Below are 22,037 nucleotides of genomic sequence, written 5' to 3' on the forward strand. Positions count from 1 at the left end.
CCCTTTGGCGTCTTCAAAGGCCTTTACAGGGGAATACTGGCATCTGAAGGGAAAGAGACAATATAAAAGTTTACTTAAAAGACCGTTTAGGGGTGCCAAAGTCCAATACAGTTGCATGGTGGCATCCAAAAATAAAAAGACAAATGAAATGTTGTTTAAATCCCCTTTGGCGCCGCCAAAGGCAATTACAGGGGCATAGAGGCATCAAAAGGGAAAGAAACATTTGGAAAGCTTACTTTAATGCCACTTTGGGGATGCCAAAGGGTAAGAGAATTGCGTGGAGGCATCCAAAAATTTAGAGGAAAATTGAAGGAATAATCTAAATCCCCTTTGGCGTCTTCAAAGGCCTTTACAGGGGAATAGTGGCATCTAAAGGGAAAGAGACAAATTAAAAGTTTACTTAAAAGACCCTTTGGGGGTGCCAAAGTCCAATACAGTTGCATGGTGGCATCCATAAATAAACAGACAAATCAAAGGTTTAGTTTAAATCTCCTTTGGCGCCGCCGAAGGCAATTACATGGGCATAGAGGCATCAAAAGGGAAAGAAAGATTTGGAAAGCTTACCTTAATGCTACTTTGGGGATGCCAAAGAGCAAGAGAATTGCGGTGGGGCATCCAAAAATTTAGAGGAAAAGTGAAGGATTAATCTAAATCCCCTTTGGCGTCTTCAAAGGCCTTTACAGGGGAATAGTGGCATCTGAAGGGAAAGAGACAAATCAAAAGTTTACTTAAAAGACCGTTCAGGGATGCCAAAGTCCAATACAGTTGCATGGTTGCTGTTCCTCCCATACAAGTCCCATAGGAGGAGAAACCGGTGAAAAATAACTCGCGAGGCGGAGCAACACATGGGGGGTATCAAACAGCTGGAGTCTCGTGGTGTACTGAGTTGATTTACTTCGCTGAGTAAACATGATCTCTTCCTGCCAGTTAACAACAATGGGATCTTGTACATTCAATAAGGCATCTTACAGACTGACAATGGGATCTTATACATTCAATAAGGCATCTTACAGACTGACAATGGGATCTTATACATTCAATAAGGCATCTTACAGTCTAACAATGGGATCTTATACATTCAATAAGGCATCTTACAGACTGACAATGGGATCTTACACATTCAATAAGGCATCTTACAGACTGACAATGGGATCTTATACATTCAATAAGGTATCTTACAGACTGACAGTGGGATCTTATACATTCAATAAGGCATCTTACAGACTGACAATGGGATCATATACATTCAATAAGGCATCTTACAGACTGACAATGGGATCTTATACATTGAATAAGGCATCTTACAGACTGACAATGGGATCTTATACATTCAATTAGGCATCTTACAGACTGACAATGGGATCTTATACATTCAGTAAGGCATCTTACAGACTGACAATGGGATCTTATACATTCAATAAGGCATCTTACAGACTGACAATGGGATCTTATACATTCAATAAGGCATCCTACAGACTGACGATGGGATCTTATACATTGAATAAGGCATCTTACAAACTGACAATGGGATCTTATACATTCAATAAGGCATCTTACAGACTGACAATGGGATCTTATACATTCAATAAGGCATCTTACAGACTGACAATGGGATCTTATCCATTGAAAAAGGCATCTTACAGACTGACAATGGGATCTTATACATTCAATAAGGCATCTTACAGACTGACAATGGGATCTTATACATTGAATAAGGCATCTTACAGACTGACAATGGGATCTTATACATTCAATAAGGCATCTTACAGACTGACAATGGGATCTTATACATTCAATAAGGCATCTTACAGACTGACAATGGGATCTTATACATTCAATAAGGCATCTTACAGACTGACAATGGGATCTTATACATTCAATAAGGCATCTTACAGACTGACAATGGGATCTTATACATTGAATAAGGCATCTTACAGACTGACAATGGGATCTTATACATTGAATAAGGCATCTTACAGACTGACAATGGGATCTTATACATTGAATAAGGCATCTTACAGACTGACAATGGGATCTTATACATTGAATAAGGCATCTTACAGACTGACAATGGGATCTTATACGTTGAATAAGGCATCTTACAGACTGACAATGGGATCTTATACATTGAATAAGGCATCTTACAGACTGACAATGGGACCTTATACATTCAATAAGGCATCTTACAGACTGACAATGGGATCTTATACATTCAATAAGGCATCTTACAGACTGACAATGGGATCTTATACATTCAATAAGGCATCTTACAGACTGACAATGGGATCTTATACATTGAATAAGGCATCTTACAGACTGACAATGGGATCTTATACATTCAATAAGGCATCTTACAGACTGACAATGGGATCTTATACATTCAATAAGGCATCTTACAGACTGACAATGGGATCTTATACATTCAATAAGGCATCTTACAGACTGACAATGGGATCTTATACATTGAATAAGGCATCTTACAGACTGACAATGGGATCTTATACATTGAATAAGGCATCTTACAGACTGACAATGGGATCTTATACATTGAATAAGGCATCTTACAGACTGACAATGGGATCTTATACATTGAATAAGGCATCTTACAGACTGACAATGGGATCTTATACGTTGAATAAGGCATCTTACAGACTGACAATGGGATCTTATACATTGAATAAGGCATCTTACAGACTGACAATGGGATCTTATACGTTGAATAAGGCATCTTACAGACTGACAATGGGACCTTACACATTCAATAAGGCATCTTACAGACTGACAATGGGACCTTATACATTCAATAAGGCATCTTACAGACTGACAATGGGATCTTATACATTGAATAAGGCATCTTACAGACTGACAATGGGATCTTATACATTGAATAAGGCATCTTACAGTCTAACAATGGGATCTTATACATTCAATAAGGCATCTTACAGACTGACAATGGGATCTTATACATTCAATAAGGAATCTTACAGACTGACAATGGGATCTTATACATTCAATAAGGCATCTTACAGACTGACAATGGGATCTTATACATTCAATAAGGCATCTTACAGACTGACAATGGGATCTTATACATTCAATAAGGCATCTTACAGACTGACAATGGGATCTTATGAGAGGTGGTGTTTTTATAGAACTTACGTAGAATATTTTTAGGACAATTTCTATAATGAATTATGCAAATAAGGTTTAGTATATGCTATCTAATACAAAATTTTCCTTCAATAAATTATAAACCAGCATTTATGAAATTGTTTTGAAATTAATACTGAAAATAGATACAAAAACCATGAGATAATATATAACGCAACCTGTAATTAAAAGTTCGTCGTGACTCCTGTAATGTTTGTGTTGTGATGCAGGGAAAAGTCTCTTGTATATTTCATCCATAATAACGAAGTAATTATAGATTATCTACTGTATGCAGCAACTATAAGTGAGTACTGTAACCTTCGTACCATTTAAAAAGTAGATACGTTTTTATCCAGTTAGGTAGTTATGAAACAAACAAGGGTGTCGCATCGTTCGTAAACTTTTAGAAATAAACTTTCAACTCGTTGAATTTGTACAATGTGCTTGATCCACACATCCTGTATAACTCCAGGAACTCTGTTTTTCTTTCCCATTCTGAAATGTGAGCTTACGTGTTGTCACTGTTCCTGGAAGATGTGCATTAAAGAGCTGATGAAGTAAGGTAGAAGAAGGGGCATTAGATGACAATCGAGTTCCTGCAGTTGAGGACTTTTGAGTGAGAAATGGGTGTAGAGTGAAGCATTTTCCACATAAGAGTACAGTACAGTACCTATTTATTAGTACCAGTGACAAGATTATGCTTAGGCATGTAGTGATCTTATTTCATTGTAAGTGCTGCATTTCTCAAATGGCTTGCACATCATATAACTGTCTTTAGCTCATTTGGAACTGTTTTTAGCCATTAACTAAGAGTTCTTTATATCCCATGAAGATTTCTTTCACCTAAACGTCCATTTTGATGGGCTACAGTTTTTTGTTTTATGTTTTATGTCTTTTTGGTATGTTTCAGGGGATTAGGCAGGAACATTAGGTAGACAGATAGAAGTTGTTGTGAGGAACATTAGAAGGAGCCTCTGAAAACAGTTCAGTACACTTTCCCCCTGCCATTGGCATGTTAAAGATGAGGCATGAAAGGTTGATAAATGGCTCCGGAGTTCATTAGATATGGAGACTGATTTACTGTGACCACCCCCTTTAGGGTGTTCCCATAGGGACTGGTCATCAGAGAAATAGATAGATAGATCCAAGGTGTGATTGTAGACTTGATATTTCATTGTTTTCCTTGCATTGAATCTCATGCATTTTATTTTTACTTTCAAGGCTGTAGATTTTGAGTTATGTTAGCATCTCGTAATAATCTGCGCTTCATTTCTTTGGTTATTTTTGTGTTGTGTTTTTGAAATCTTCCTAGCATGCTGATTTATGTTTGTCGAGACAGTGGCCATATAGTATATTAAAGTTTGCTTTTTATGTATGTATTGAAAAGGTTCTTCATCAAGGTTGTATCTCTAATGGTAAATGTTATCATCATCACCCAACTGTGAAAAGAATGATAAGAAAATTATTTAAGATAAAGAATCTCACCAGGGGTTATTTGGGGGAATTCAGTTACTTTAGAATGAATAACAGGTGTTCCTGGTGGTACTTTCTAACCTGGAAAATGGCAAACATGCAAAAGAAGAGTGAATGAACAACAAAGTTATAAGAAGTCTTCATTATGAGTGAAGGGGCTTTTTCTTGTGGAAATGTTTAGGTTTAAGGTGAATAACACGAATATTGGTGAGGTATTTGATAGGTAGCAAGTCGAGATGAAGGGACAGAATACAGGAGAATATTGGAAAGGCACAAGGGGGAATGAGTTATTAAGTATGCAAAGTAGATATGCAGGGAAGGATGGGTTGTTAATAACTTAAGGTGTTAAGAGGTGAAGCACTGATTGATCTTTTAACCTTTGCCTTTGTACAATGGCACTATGCACGCATTCTGCCAATCCTCAGGCACCTCACCATGAGTCATACATACTTTAAATAACCTTACCAACCAGTCAACAATACAGTCACCCCCTTTTTTAATAGATTCCACTGCAATACCATCCAAACCTGCTGCCTTGCCGGCGTTCATCTTCCGCAAAGCTTTTACTACCTCTTCTCTGTTTACCAAATCATTTTCCCTAACCCTCTCACTTTGCACACCACCTCGACCAAAACGCCCTATATCTACCACTCTATCATCAAACACATTCAACAAACCTTCAAAATACTCACTCCATCTCCTTCTCACATCACCACTACTTGTCATCACCTCCCCATTAGTGCCCTTTACTGAAGTTCCCATTTGCTCCCTTGTCTTACGCACTTTATTTACCTCCTTCCAGAACATCTTTTTATTCTCCCTAAAATTTAATGATACTCTCTCACCCCAACTCTCATTTGCCCTCTTTTTCACCTCTTGCACCTTTCTCTTGACCTCCTGTCTCTTTCTTTTATACATCTCCCACTCAGTTGCATTTTTTCCCTGCAAAAATTGTCCAAATGCCTCTCTCTTCTCTTTCACTAATAATCTTACTTCTTCATCCCACCACTCACTACCCTTTCTAATAAACCCACCTCCCACGCTTCTCATGCCACAAGCATCTTTTGTGCAATCCATCACTGATTCCCTAAATACATCCCATTCCTCCCCCACTCCCCTTACTTCCATTGTTCTCACCTTTTTCCATTCTGTACTCAGTCTCTCCTGGTACTTCCTCACACAAGTCTCCTTCCCAAGCTCACTTACTCTCACCACCCTCTTCACCCCAACATTCACTCTTCTTTTCTGAAAACCCATACAAATCTTCACCTTAGCCTCCACAAGATAATGATGAGACATCCCTCCAGTTGCACCTCTCAGCACATTAACATCCAAAAGTCTCTCCCTCACGCCTGTCAATTAACACGTAATCCAATAACGCTCTCTGGCCATCTCTCCTACTTACATACGTATGCTTATGTATATCTCGCTTTTTAAACCAGGTATTTGCAATTACCAGTCCTTTTTCAGCACATAAATCTACAAGCTCTTCACCATTTCCATTTACAACACTGAACACCCCATGTATACCAGTTATTCCCTCAACTGCCACATTACTCACCTTTGCATTCAAATCACCCATCACTATAACCTGGTCTTGTGCATCAAAACCACTAACACACTCATTCCACTGCTCCCAAAACACTTGCCTCTGATGATCTTTCTTCTCATGCCCAGGTGCATATGCACCAATAATCCCCCATCTCTCTCCATCAGCTTTCAGTTTTACCCATATTAATCGAGAATTTACTTTCTTACATTCTCACATACTCCCACAACTCCTGTTTCAGGAGTACTGCTACTCCTTCCCTTGCTCTTGTCCTCTCACTAACCACTGACTTTACTCCCAAGACATTCCCAGACCACTCTTCCCCTTTACCCTTGAGCTTCGTTTCACTCAGAGCCAAAACATCCAGGTTCCTTTCCTCAAACATACTACCTATCTCTCCTTTTTTCACATCTTGGTTACATCCACATACATTTAGACACCCCAATCTGAGTCTACGAGGAGGATGAGCACTCCCCGCGTGACTGCTTCTGTTTCCCATTTTTAGAAAGTTAAAATACAAGGAGGGGAGGATTTCTGGCCCCCCGCTCCCGTCCCCTCTAGTCGCCTTCTACAACACGTGAGGAATGCGTGGAAGTATTCTTTCACCCCTATCCCTAGGGATAATATATTTTTTTTTTTTTTTTTTGCTTTGTCGCTGTCTCCTGCGTTTGCGAGGTAGCGCAAGGAAACAGACGAAAGAAATGGCCCAACCCACCCCCATACACATGTATATACATACGTCCACACACGCAAATATACATACCTACACAGCTTTCCATGGTTTACCCCAGACGCTTCACATGCCTTGATTCAATCCGGATACTGACAGCACGTCAACCCCGGTATACCATATCGCTCCAATTCACTCTATTCCTTGCCCTCCTTTCACCCTCCTGCATGTTCAGGCCCTGATCACACAAAATCTTTTTCACTCCATCTTTCCACCTCCAATTTGGTCTCCCTCTTCTCCTCGTTCCCTCCACCTCCGACACATATATCCTCTTGGTCAATCTTTCCTCACTCATTCTCTCCATGTGCCCAAACCACTTCAAAACACCCTCTTCTGCTCTCTCAACCACGCTCTTTTTATTTCCACACATCTCTCTTACCCTTACGTTACTTACTCGATCAAACCACCTCACACCACACATTGTCCTCAAACATCTCATTTCCAGCACATCCATCCTCCTGCGCACAACTCTATCCATAGCCCACGCCTCGCAACCATACAACATTGTTGGAACCACTATTCCTTCAAACATACCCATTTTTGCTTTCCGAGATAATGTTCTCGACTTCCACACATTCTTCAAGGCCCCCAGAATTTTCGCCCCCTCCCCCACCCTATGATCCACTTCCGCTTCCATGGTTCCATCCGCTGCCAGATCCACTCCCAGATATCTAAAACACTTCACTTCCTCCAGTTTTTCTCCATTCAAACTCACCTCCCAATTGACTTGACCCTCAACCCTACTGTACCTAATAACCTTGCTCTTATTCACATTTACTCTTAACTTTCTTCTTCACACACTTTACCAAACTCAGTCACCAGCTTCTGCAGTTTCTCACATGAATCAGCCACCAGCGCTGTATCATCAGCGAACAACAACTGACTCACTTCCCAAGCTCTCTCATCCCCAACAGACTTCATACTTGCCCCTCTTTCCAAAACTCTTGCATTCACCTCCCTAACAACCCCATCCATAAACAAATATATATATATATATATATATATATATATATATATATATATATATATATATATATATATACAAAGGCAAAGGGGATAAGAGTGAGTGCTCAAATTGCAGAGGTATAAGTTTGTTTAGTATTCCTGGTAAATTATATGGGAGGGTATTGATTGAGAGGGTGAAGGCATGCACAGAGCATCAGATTGGGGAAGAGCAGTGTGGTTTCAGAAGTGGTATAGGATGTGTGGATCAGGTGTTTGCTTTGAAGAATGTATGTGAGAAATACTTAGAAAAACAAATGGATTTGTATGTAGCATTTATGGATCTGGAGAAGGCATATGATAGAGTTGATAGAGATGCTCTGTGGAAGGTATTAAGAATACATGGTGTGGGAGGCAAGTTGTTAGAAGCAGTGAAAAGTTTTTATCGAGGATGTAAGGCATGTGTACGTGTAGGAAGAGAGGAAAGTGATTGGTTCTCAGTGAATGTAGGTTAGCGGCAGGGGTGTGTGATGTCTCCATGGTTGTTTAATTTGTTTATGGATGGGGTTGTTAGGGAGGTGAATGCAAGAGTTTTGGAAAGAGGGGCAAGTATGCAGTCTGTTGTGGATGAGAGAGCTTGGGAAGTGAGTCAGTTGTTGTTCGCTGATGATACAGCGCTGGTGGCTGATTCATGTAAGAAACTGCAGAAGCTGGTGACTGAGTTTGGTAAAGTGTATGAAAGAAGAAAGTTAAGAGTAAATGTGAATAAGAGCAAGGTTATTAGGTACAGTAGGGTTGAGGGTCAAGTCAATTGGGAGGTAAGTTTGAATGGAGAAAAACTGGAGGAAGTAAAATGTTTTAGATATCTGGGAGTGGATCTGGCAGCGGATGGAACCATGGAAGCGGAAGTGAATCATAGGGTGGGGGAGGGGGGCGAAAATTCTTGGAGCCTTGAAGAATGTTTGGAAGTCGAGAACATTATCTCTGAAAGCAAAAATGGGTATGTTTGAAGGAATAGTGGTTGTATGGTTGCGAGGCGTGGACTATGGATAGAGTTGTGCGCAGGAGGGTGGATGTGCTGGAAATGAGATGTTTGAGGACAATATGTGGTGTGAGGTGGTTTGATTGAGTAAGTAATGTAAGGGTAAGAGAGATGTGTGGAAATAAAAAGAGTGTGGTTGAGAGAGCAGAAGAGGGTGTTTTGAAATGGTTTGGTCACATGGAGAGAATGAGTGAGGAAAGATTGACCAAGAGGATATATGTGTCAGAGGTGGAGGGAACTAGGAGAAGTGGGAGACCAAATTGGAGGTGGAAAGATGGAGTGAAAAAGATTTTGAGTGATCGGGGCCTGAACATGCAGGAGGATGAAAGGCGTGCAAGGAATAGAGTGAATTGGAACGATGTGGTATACCAGGGTCGACGTGCTGTCAATGGATTGAACCAGGGCATGTGAAGCATCTGGGGTAAACCATGGAAAGTGTGTGGGGCCTGGATGTGGAAAGGGAGCTGTGGTTTCGGTGCATTATTACATGACAGCTAGAGACTGAGTGTGAACGAATAGGGCCTTTGGTGTCTTTTCCTAGCACTACCTCGCACACATGAGGGGGGAGGGGGTTGTTATTCCATGTGTGGCGAGGTGGCGATGGGAACAAATAAAGGCAGACAGTATGAATTATGTACATGTGTATATATGTATATGTCTGTGTGTGTATATATATGTGTACATTGAGATGTATAGGTATGTATATTTGCGTGTGTGGACGTGTATGTATATACATGTGTATGTGGGCGGGTTGGGCCATTCTTTCGTCTGTTTCCTTGCGCTACCTCGCTAACGCGGGAGACAGCGACAAAGCAAAATAGATAAATAAATAAATAAATACATTGAAATGTATATGTATATGTGTGTGTATGGGCATTTATGTATATACATGTGTATATGGGGGGTTGGGCCATTCCTCATCTGTTTCCTTGCGCTACCTCGCTGACACAGGAGACAGCGATTAAGTATAATGAATAAATTAATATAATATAGTAGTCCCAGCAGTGTATGAATATAAGGCATGGGCTGTAGATAAGGATGTGCAGAGGAGGGTGGATGAGTTGGAAATGAAATGTTTGAGGACAGTATGTGGTGTGAGGTAGTTTTAACTAAGTAAGAAAAGGGTAAGAGAGAGGTTTAGTAATAAAAAGAGTGTGTTTGAGAGGATTGAAGAGGTGTACTGCAATGGTTTGGACATATGGAGGGAATGAGTAAGGAGAGGTTGACAAAAAGAGGATATATGTGTCAGATGTGTAGGGGACAAGAGACCAAATCGGAGATGAAAGGATGGCGTGAAAAACATTTTAAGTGCTCTGGGCCTGAACATGCAGGTGGTGAATGGCACAGGACAAAGTGAATTGGACTGATGTAATATAAAGAGTTAACGTGCTATTAGTGGACTGGACCAGGATGTGAAATGGCTGAGGGAAACCATAGAAAGGTCTGTGGGGCGTGTTTGTAGTTAGTAGGATGTGATTTCGATGCATTGCACATGACACTAGAGAATGGATATGAGTGAATGTGGCCTTCCTTCGCCTGTTTCTTGCACTACCTCACTAATGCAGTTAACTGTGATCAAATATTAAAGAACAAAAAGTGATCACCAGTGTTTCCCCTAGGTTTGTTTTATCATGATTTTTTTTTTTTTTTTACCTTATAGATGGAGTGATTATTACTTTTTCATTCAGTTGTAATCACTGTGAGTAATGTTGAGGCATGTGTACGAGCAGGAAGAGAGGAGAGTGATTGGTTCCCCATGAATGTCGGCCTGTAGCAGGAGTGTGTGGTGAGGAATGGGATGTATTTAGGGAAGCAGTGATGGCTTGTGCAAAAGATGCATGTGGCATGAGAAAGGTTGGAGGTGGGCAGATTAGAAATGGTAGTGAGTGGTGGGATGAAGAAGTAAGGTTGTTAGTGAAAGATAAGGGAGAGGCGTTATGACGATACTTTCAGGGAAGTAGTGCAGATGACTGGGAGATGTATAAAGGAAAGCAGCAGGAGGTCAAGAGAAAGGTGCAAGGGGTGAAAAAGAGGGCAAATGAGAGTTGTTGTGAGAGAGTATCGTTAAATTTCAGGAACCTTTCTCTTGACCTCTTGCCGTTTTCTTTTATACATCTCCCAGTCATTTGCACTACTTCCCTTAAATACCATCCAAACGCTTCTCTTTTCTCTTTCACTAACAATCTTACTTCATCCCACCACTCACTACCCTTTCTAATTTGCCCATCTACCACCTATTTCATTATATGGGAGGGTGTTGATTGAGAGGGTGAAGATATGTACAGAACATCAGATTGGGGAATAGCAGTGTGGTTTTAGAAGTGGTTGAGGATGCTTTGAAGAATGTATGTGAGAATACTTAGAAAAATGAATGAGAAAAATGAATGGATTTGTACGCAACTGGAGAAGGCATATGATAAAGTTGATAGAGATGCTTTGTGGAAGGTTTTAAGAGTATATGGTGTGGGAAGTAAGTTACTTAAAGCAGTGAAAAGTTTTTACCAAGGATGCAAGGCATGTGTATGAGTAGGAAGAGAGGAGAGTGATTGGTTCCCAGTGAATGTTGGCAGGGATGTGTGATGTCCCCATGGCTGTTTGATTTTTTTATGGATGGGGAGGTTAGGGAGGTAAATGCAAGAATGTTAGAGACAGGGGCGAGTATGCCCTGTGTTGTGGATGAGAGGGCTTGGGAAGTGAGTCACTTGTTGTTTGCTGATGATACATCTCTAGTGGCTGATTCATGTGAGAAACTGCAGAGGTTGGTGACTGAGTTTGGTAAAGTGTGTGAAAGAAGAAAGTTGAGAGTAGATGTGAATAAGAGCAAGGTTATTAGGTTCAGTAGGGTTGTGGGACAAGTTAATTGGGAGGTAAGTTTGAATGGGGAAAAACTGGAAGAAGTGAAGTGTTTTAGATATCTGAGAGTGGACTTAACAGCAGATGGAACCATGGAAGTGGAAGTGGGTCACAGGATAGGGGAGGGAGTGAAGGTTCTGGGAGTAATGAAGAATGTGTGGAAGGTGAGAATGTTATCTCAGAGCAAAAATGGGTATGTTTGATGGAATAGTGGTTCCAACAATGCTATATGGTTGTGAGGCATGGGCTATAGATAGGGTTGTGCAGAGGAGGGTGGATGTGTTGGAAATGAGATGTTTGAGGACAATATGTGGTGTGAGGTGGTTGGATCGAGTAAGTAATGAAAGGGTAAGAGAGATGTGTGGTAATGAAAAGAGTGTGGTTGAGAGAGCAGAAGAGGATGTGTTGAAATGGTTTGGACACATGGAGAGAATGACTGGGGAAAGATTGACAAAGAGGATATATGTGTCAGAGGTAGAGGGAACGAGAAGAAGCGGGATACCAAATTAGAGGTGGAAGGATAGAGTGAAAAAGATTTTGAGCAACTGGGGCCTAAACATATAGGAGGGTGAAAGTCATGCAAGGAAGCGATGTGGTATTCCGAGGTCGACGTGTTGTCACTGAATTGAACCAGGGCATGTGAAACGTCTGGGGTGAACCATGGAAAGGTCTGTAGGGCCTGGATGTGGAAAGGGAGCTGTGGTTTGGTTGCGTTACACATGACAGCTACAGACTGAGTATGAGCAAATGTGGCCTTTTTTTTTATTTCATCTTTTTTTTTTTTTTCCTGGCACTACCTTGCTGTAGGGGGCTATTTCCTGTGTGGTGGGGTAGTGACAGAAATGGATGAAGGCAGCAAGTATGAATATTTACATGTGTATATATGTATGTCTTTGTATCTATATGTATGTGTACGTTGATATGTATATGTGTGCGTATGGGCATTTATGTATATATATGTGTATATGAGTGGTTGAGCCATTTTCATCTGTTTTCTTGTGCTACCTCGCTGAGTGGGGAAACTGCAGTTAGATATGATATAATAATATCTATATATACACATGATAGAGATGCTTTGTGGAAGGTATTAAGAATGGCCCAACTCACCCACATACGCATGTATATACATAAATGCACATATAGACTCTCATTCTCTAGCTGTCATGAGTAATGGACAGAAACCATAGCTCCTTATCCACATCCAGGACCCACAGACCTTTCCATGGCTTTTCCCAGATGCTTCACATGCTGTGGTTCAGTCCATTGATAGCACATCGACCCTAGTATACCACATCGTTCCAATTCACTTTTTTCCGTGCATGCCTTTCAACCTTCTGCATATTTAGGTCCCAGTGACTTAAAATCTTTTTCACTCTATCCTTCCACCTCCATTTTGGTCTCCGGCTTCTTCTGACACATATCTCCTCTTTGTCAACCTTTCCTCACTCATTCTTTCCATTTGTCCTAACCTTTTCAACACAATGTGTGTGTGTGTCTGTCTGTCAGTCTGTCTGTCTGTCTGTCTGTCTGTCTGTCTGTCTGTCTGTCTATGTCTGTGTGCTCATCTTCCTTGAATCCTCAAGCTTGGGTGTTTTGATATGTGTAGATGTAACAAAGATGAGAAAGGAGAGATAGGTGGTATAATTAAGATGGTCTATTTCTGAGTGAAACGAATCTGAAGGGTAAAGGTAAGGATAGTTTTAAAATGTCTTTAGGAGTAAAGTCTGGGGTTGGTGAGAGGACAAGAGCCAGTGAAGGAGTTGTACTGTTCCTGAAGCAGGAGTTGTGGTAGTGTATGGAATAGTGTAAGGAAGTAAATTCTAGCCTAATGTGGGTAAAAATGGAAGTGGATGGCAAGAGATGGGTGATTATTAGTGTTAATGCACCTGGCCATGAGTGAGTGTGTCAGCAGTTTTGATTAAGACACCAGGTATTAGTGATGGGTGATTTGAACACGAATATTCAGTATTATGAATGGAAATGATGAAGGGCTTCTGGAAAAGTACAGGTGATTGGGAATATCTGGACTAAAAGGAGGGGACATACATTAATATATGTATGTGAATAAGAAAGATGTTCAGCGGGTATAATTGGATTACATAGTAATTGATAGGCGAGTAAAAGAGATACTTTTGGCTGTAAGTATGTTGAGAGGGGCAGCTGGTGGGATGTCTGATCATAATATTTTGGAGGTGAAGGAGAAGATTCGTGCGGGTTTTTGGAAAAGAGGAAACAGTATCAGTGAGAAGAAAGAGAGAGTAAATGGTTTCAAATGAAGCTTGGTCTGTGGTAAGGGTATGTGATGTCACCATGGTTGTTCAATTTGTTTATGAATGGGGTGGTAAGGGAGGTAAAGTGAGAGTCTTGGAGAGATGAGCAATTATGCAGTTTGTTAGGGATGAAAGATTCTGATAAGTGAGTCAGTTGTTGTTTGCTATGATACACTACTGATGGCAGATTTAGGAAACTTGTCAAAGTTGTGACCAAGCTTGGAAGTAAATGTGGATAAAAGCAAATTTATTAGGTTTACCAGGGTAAGGGCAGTTTAGTTGGAAATTAAGGAAAATTTGGCTGTGGCATAAGCATCAGCATAAACTGTGATACTTCACTCTTCCTTGTGTGAAGGGCAACTGAATTTAGTATGTTCAGCAAAGGCATCCAGCAAGCTCATATTAGCAACCCAGAACTTAGCCTTGGAATTATAGCAGAAAATCTCAATTTGTAAATACATGGTAGGCATTGTTACCCAGGCACTGAATATATATGTGGGTGGAGTAGTTGAAAGGTTTAGAGAATTCCACATGTTCCAAGCCATATTTTTCTTCTTAGATGGATCCACACATATCATCACTTTCCCCTTTGTGAGTCAGGGCCTTAAGCAAACATACAGCTTTCATTGGAAAGCTAAATAATTTGTTAAGTCCCATAAATGCTAATTTTCATTCTTCTGTTGACAGGAGGAAGATGAAGCCCTCAGTCCAGCGGACATTCAGTCCAACTGCCTATGGCAGTTCTCGAGCACTGACTTCATCATGGAGCCTGGTATATTTTCAACACTTAAAAGGTCAGCCAGGTCAACTTAAAGGCTTTCTTCACATACAGATTCCTGTAGCTTATTTCTGTATATTTCAATTACATTTGCATGCCATCCTCATTACTTTGCATTTATTTCATTTTGATCTTTGCATTTATTTCACTTATATTTGTTATGGCCAATTCTCATGCTACTTATGTATGCTGTAATGATTAAAGACAAAATCAACCAAGACAGTGTATCATCCTCAGAGGTTCTTGTATGCTGATTGACATGGTGATAAAGGAAATTCTCATCTGTATATTCTAGGTACTTGTCTCTCTTAATTGAGGAGCAGAGTAACCCAAATAGAGTTTACCACCCTGCAGGGAGAGTGCCTGATGTGGAGAAACACACTGGGTCCCAAGAATGGCAAACTCATGCCCTCGATATTACCATTAATTTTCATATCATAGAAAATATGAACTGATTTATTTAGCTTACTGTATAATTTTATGTAAAATCTACTCACATACCCTGTCCTTTTATTTATTTGATTTTAAATTTCTATTGTGAATATGCATTTTTTCCTTTTGACTGAGGTTATTTTTAACCATAGTGTCTTATTGATAGTCTTAAATTTTCATTATGAACCATAGATTGTCATAATCAATAGTGTTATAAAAAGACTTGGATTTCTACTAGGGATGAGATTCTTATTACTAGTTCAAATTGTCATACACAACTCTTGATTAAAATGATCCATCCAGTTACCACAATTGATTGAGAAACCATATGGGTTCAGAACCTGCAGGCATTATATGAAAATCCTAGTTGTTTTTCCTTCTCCAGATACATCCAAGCTGGTGGAAATCCTGAGCAAGTTATTGAAATGTTGTCTGAAAACTACCAGGCTGTGGCTCAGATGGCCAACCTGATGGCTGAGTGGCTTATCTTGGCAGGTATGCTGAGTATTGTATTTGAATGCCATTGCAAGGTTAATGACCTTTCACTGGCATGTCTTGAATTAGCATTTAGATATTAACATGAGGCTGTAAGCGGAATGTTAAGAAGCTGTTAGAGGAAAGCAAAGAAATAGTAGATAAAGATTTTGAAAGAAAGTTATGTGAAAAGTTTTAGGAAATAAGAAACTACAGTATATTGAAAGGAGATGAAAAAGGCGAGAGGTGGATGTGAGTGGAAACAGTGATGTGAGAAGTAAGGAAGGGGAATTGCTGAATCAAAAGGAGGAATTAAAAGGAAGTTGGAGGGGGTATTTTTGAAGAAATGATGAGTGTGGCTAGTGGCATGCCTGCTTGCGGAGAGTGAAGAGGAGTTGCAGAAGGATGTATGTGTTTTATAATGTGTTTAAGCATAGGAAATTGAAGGTAAATGCAAGGAAAAGTAAAGTATGATATTTGAAGGGAAACGAAGTGAAAGTATAGATTTTGTAGAACCAAGTAGTGTGAAAAAAGAAAGTGTACTAAATTGTGATGTGGATATGAGGAGAAAAGACTGGAAGAAGTGAGAAAATTTAAGTATCTGGGAGCTCTCTTGAGTAAGTGTGGTGATATGGAAGGAGTGATAAGGGAGAGAGCAGTGCAGGGTAGAAGTGTCATTGGGTCCCTTAATAGAATAGTGAAGGGTAAAGGTGTAAGTATGAAAGTGAAGTGAGGATTAAGAGACAGCATAGACCTCCCAGCCCTGACCTCTACAGCCAAAACATGAACGTGGAATGAGGCACAGAGGTCAAGAATCCAGGCTGTGGAAATGAGCTATTTGAGAAGAGCATGTGGTGTGACTAGATGGAATGAATTAGGAATAGAAAGGGTGCATGAGAGATGTGGTATGGCAAGGAATGCAAAGGGAGTGAATTGTGGAGTGGTTGAATGGGTGAAATGTAATTCTTTGTGGTGGTTTGGGCATGTGGAAAGAATGCAAGACTGGGAGTTACAAGAAGTATGTATGATAGGATTATTAAAGGGGTTAGTATGAGTGGAAGACCACCTGTGGTACAATTAAAGGGGTTGATGTGAGTGGAAGGCCACCTGTGACATAGGCAAATAGGGTGGAGGAATACTGGAGAGAGAGAATCAGAGGAAGAATGCGTGGAATAGTGTATGTGAGGGAATATGTGAATTATAGATTATCCTTGGGTGTCTCTTAAAATCTGAATCTTATCAAAGAAATTTCTCCCTTCTGTTGATGTATTTATAGAAGTGGACTGTTTTTTTCTGAGTCTTTTTATTAAAGCTAGGTTTTTTCAAGTGTGATCTATAGAGGAAATGTATCTTTGCTGATATGGAATTTTTTTTGCATAAAGAATGTCATTCTTTACTTTGTTTGGACTTGAATTAGAGAAGACACTCTATGTTTATTTTACTGATGTTGAGAGTGTAGGTAAGAAAATAGATTTAGAATTTTTTATGGCTTTGATTTAATTAATTTTGCTTATGTAATAATTATTTATTATTTATTCATCTATCTATCAATATCTCTGATGTCTGTTCCAACTGGAACTCCCTCAGTGGGATGGCCATGGCAATAGAGTCTCCATTACTTGTGAAATCAAGTGCCAATTCTTAGCCTCTTGTGCCTCACCCTTAACAGGTCACTAGTAGAGGGCTACTCTAGCGCAGTGTTTGCATAGGTTCCTTTTTTTTTTTTTTTTTTTTTTGCTTTGTCGCTGTTTCCCGCATTTACGAGGTAGTGCAAGGAAACAGACGAAAGAAATGGCCCAACCCACCCCCATACACATGTATATACATACGTCCACATACGCAAATATACATACCTACACAGCTTTCCATGGTTTACCCCAGTTGCTTCACATGCCCTGATTCAATCCACTGACAGCACGTCAACCCCGGTATACCACATCGATCCAATTCACTCTATTCCTTGCCCGCCTTTCACCCTCCTGCATGCTCAGGCCCCGATCACACAAAATCTTTTTCACTCCACCTTTCCACCTCCAATTTGGTCTCCCACTTCTCCTCGTTCCCTCCACCTCCGACACATATATCCTCTTGGTCAATCTTTCCTCACTCATTCTCTCCATGTGCCCAAACCATTTCAAAAACACCCTCTTCTGCTCTCTCAACCATGCTCTTTTTATTTCCACACATCTCTCTATCAACTCTATCATATGCCTTCTCCAGATCCATAAATGCTACATACAAATCCATTTGCTTTTCTAAGTATTTCTCACATACATTCTTCAAAGCAAACACCTGATCCACACATCCTCTACCACTTCTGAAACCACACTGCTCTTCCCCAATCTGATGCTCTGTACATGCCTTCACCCTCTCAATCAATACCCTCCCATATAATTTACCAGGAATACTCAACAAACTTATACCTCTGTAATTTGAGCACTCACTCTTATCCCTTTGCCTTTGTACATTGGCACTATGCACACATTCTGCCAATCCTCAGGCACCTCACCATGAGTCATACATACATTAAATAACCTTACCAACCAGTCAATAATACAGTCACCCCCTTTTTTAATAAATTCCACTGCAATACCATCCAAACCTGCTGCCTTGCCGGCTTTCATCTTCCGCAAAGCTTTTGCTACCTCTTCTCTGTTTACCAAATCATTTTCCGTAACCCTCTCACTTTGCACACCACCTCGACCAAAACACCCTATATCTGCCACTCTATCATCAAACACATTCAACAAACCTTCAAAATACTCACTCCATCTCCTTCTCACATCACCACTACTTGTTATCACCTCCCCATTTGCGCCCTTCACTGAAGTTCCCATTTGCTCCCTTGTCTTACGCATTTTATTTACCTCCTTCCAGAACATCTTTTTAATCTCCCTAAAATTTAATGATACTCTCTCACCCCACCTCTCATTTGCCCTCTTTTTCACCTCTTGCACCTTTCTCTTGACCTCCTGTCTCTTTCTTTTATACATCTCCCACTCAGTTGCATTTTTTCCCTGCAAAAATCATCCAAATGCCTCTCTCTTTTCTTTCACTAATAATCTTACTTCTTCATCCCACCACTCACTACCCTTTCTAATCATCCCACCTCCCACTCTTCTCATGCCACAAGCATCTTTTGTGCAATCCATCACTGATTCCCTAAATACATCCCATTCCTCCCCCACTCCCCTTACTTCCATTGTTCTCACCTTTTTCTATTCTGTACTCAGTCTCTCCTGGTACTTCCTCACACAAGTCTCCTTCCCAAGCTCACTTACTCTCACCACCCTCTTCACCCCAACATTCACTCTTCTTTTCTGAAAACCCATACAAATCTTCACCTTAGCCTCCACAAGGTAATGATGAGACATCCCTCCAGTTGCACCTCTCAGCACATTAACGTCCAAAAGTCTCTCTTTCGCGTGCCTGTCAATTAACACGTAATCCAATAACGCTCTCTGGCCATCTCTCCTACTTACATACGTATACTTATGTATATCTCGCTTTTTAAACAAGGTATTCCCAATCACCAGTCCTTTTTCAGCACATAAATCTACAAGCTCTTCACCATTTCCATTTACAACACTGAACACCCCATGTATACCAATTATTCCCTCAACTGCCACATTACTCACCTTTGCATTCAAATCACCCATCACTATAACCCGGTCTCGTGCATCAAAACCACTAACACACTCATTCAGCTGCTTCCAAAACACACACACACTCATATACAAAAATACTGCTAACTTTGTAAAGGAATATGTTTTCAAAAAGAAAAAAATCTAGTTAATGAAAAACACACCAGTAAGTAAATAAACACCCACTATTAAATCGCAAAAGCAGTCACATGATATATATATTCATATACATATTCCAGCAAAGTAGTGCTTTAGAAGCAGGGTACACAGATATGCCTTAACATCAAACAAAACCCTTTTCAGCAAGACACAAATATAAATATAAGTAATAAGCACAGATCCTATCCATGGTGATGATACCTTCAGTCTCTGACATGTAAGAAACCATTTATATCTAACTAGATCCAATGATTCAGTTACAAAGGACTACTTTTCCCTTTCTCCAAGTCATCCTTAATAGGCTGAAGTTTAATGAAGTACAGTTACAGTGCAAGTAACTAGGTGACCAGGAAGTAAACCTCCCTTGTTAGGCATATCAACTAGGCCTGAAACACCAAAAACATAGCTAGAATTCTGATGACTAACAAGACCAGCTACGGTGTATCTACCATACAGGCATGCAATGAAACCTGAAGATGGCTATTGAAACTCTCATTCGGACTAACACAGCCCAACTATAAAGTGCCTTAAGTGTTATCTACCTCTGCTGGCTACCATTCTCTTAGCAACAGCAGTTCTGTTGCAACCAGTATGTACAATGCTGATTATGTTAATCTGCTCTAGTATCATACTTGATGAGGGAGAAACAAAAGTTCAGAGTGAACCCACTTATGCAATCTTACCTCAAAGACATATCACAAACCACAATGGTCAATTTCTTTTGGGCTCTCTCTTCTGTAAAACTGAACTATTAAAATGAAAATCTTAAAACCAGGCAATTCCCTTCATCCCTTTCCTTCATCCATGTACAAAAGACTTTCTGACATGATCTCTGGAATGGACAAACAAATCTGACTCATAAGGAAGAGTGATGAACTCAAGTTTTACAATCTTGTGATGGATTTTGGGGGCAAGGAAGACTGTGCTTTCACAATGTTACTAATGAGCTAACAAACATTTCTGGCAATTATAATTCAGGGTTGATTCATAGGTCAATTATTTCATCACTTAGACCTTGCTTTGACAGTGAAATTCAAAGCAATGTCTGAGCTGAGCAAGACAAAAGAGCTAGAGGATCATTAGCTTGCCTGTAAAACTCAAATATCCTGATTATTTCTTAGTTACTTGGTGCATTCTTCAAGTAGTGCCACATTTTGTCTCATGATGTGTTTTTGCTTTTTTTTTCAATTTCTTACTCTCAATCTCACTGCACACACTAACTCTCATCATCTTTTACTTCCCTCTTACCCTGTTTTATCTCCATCTCAAACATTTAGGAGATAACTATAACTTTCCCTCTATTGTCTAGAGGTGCAATTCAGATTTTTCATGAACACCTATCCTGTCTCATATATATTATCCTTTCAATTCGACTTTTGAACACATTCAATTGCCCTAGTCTTCCCTCTATACCTGACTATTTAAGAGCTTTGTAATTTCACATTTCTATACCTATTGCTTTCTTCTTACATTAAAAAAACCTAAAGCGAAAACAATTTCTTTAAAATGTGTCTTGGCTAATTACATATTCTCTTCTTTCCAGCAATTCACCATGAACATTACCTAATCTCTGTTACTTTAACTCTAGCCCCTTTCATATGAAGTGGATCAAGATAACAGACGCATATCCAAAATTAATTTCCAATGCTAAAATAGATAGGTTTCCAAACTTGATAGAGGCACTTCTAAATTCACCTCTTCTTATTCATTAAATGAAACATATCTCTTCACCCTACCCTTCTCACACACAAAATTTCTACTGTATATAACCAAAAGATTAATTCTTTCCTCTGTTTTTCCATCTACATCTTTAAATAATTCACTCACTGTACCTGCCCATTTCTTTCACCTTATACCCCTTCCCCTTGTACTTCCAAACATACCACTGTATTTTTTCACCAATCTATCATTTATCATGTATCCTTCATTGCCAAGCTCTTAAAAGGTTTTCATCAAAACATCCTCCAAAAAACTTCATTCCTTATATCTTTCTTCCATCTCTATTGTTCACTCTGCCTATTTTATTAATCTTCAACTAAATTACATCAGTAATCCATTTCTACATGACTTCTTTCTTTGCTTTTACCCGTAAAAACCTAGGAATAGTTAGTTTCATAAAAATAAGTTACAAGATGGGAAAAGCATCCTTTTCTTTATGTTTCTTGCTTATTCTACCCTTAAATTCTTTCCATTCACTGGAGCTTGTACAGTTGTGTTCTCTTTATCAAACAAGATTTCAAAAAAGACTTTCACTTGAAACAAATCATCTGCTCCACAGGAAGTCAAAATCTAATTACATCTAAAGAGAATTTATAGTGTCTTTTCACATACATATTTACTAATTACATGCTTGCCCTGCTTAATGTTAAAATTCCACCATATATATCTCACATATCTATGACAAACATTCATATATATAAATACCTTTTTCATAACTGCTACTTCTGCATATCTCTATCTTTTTACATACTTACAATTCTTGTTTGTACACCATGTGCATGGAATATGCATACTTAATATACAGGAAAAAGGTAACTAGAA

At 39.6% G+C, this 22,037-nt stretch overlaps 1 protein-coding gene across 6 annotated transcripts in view; it reads left to right on the top strand.

Annotated features, from left to right (window-relative positions):
• The first annotated feature begins 616 nt into the window (after positions 1 to 616).
• Positions 617 to 22,037, top strand: part of LOC139757121 (negative elongation factor D-like) — a 46,893-nt gene continuing 25,472 nt past the window's right edge. For 2 of the 6 annotated variants that reach the window (XR_011714515.1, XR_011714513.1), the window contains exons 1-3: positions 617 to 3,454; positions 14,697 to 14,803; positions 15,605 to 15,714. Coding sequence is in view for 1 of the 6 variants with exons in the window: in XM_071677218.1 (XP_071533319.1) it covers positions 14,772 to 14,803; positions 15,605 to 15,714 (142 nt within the window). In the remaining 5 variants the exon portion in view is untranslated. Of the gene's footprint in view, positions 3,511 to 14,696; positions 14,804 to 15,604; positions 15,715 to 22,037 lie in introns of all 6 variants that reach the window. The other 4 variants (XR_011714514.1, XR_011714517.1, XM_071677218.1 and 1 more) reach the window with 4 other exon arrangements.

The sequence above is a fragment of the Panulirus ornatus genome, chromosome 24 (assembly GCF_036320965.1).
Source record: "Panulirus ornatus isolate Po-2019 chromosome 24, ASM3632096v1, whole genome shotgun sequence".
Taxonomy (NCBI): domain Eukaryota; kingdom Metazoa; phylum Arthropoda; class Malacostraca; order Decapoda; family Palinuridae; genus Panulirus; species Panulirus ornatus.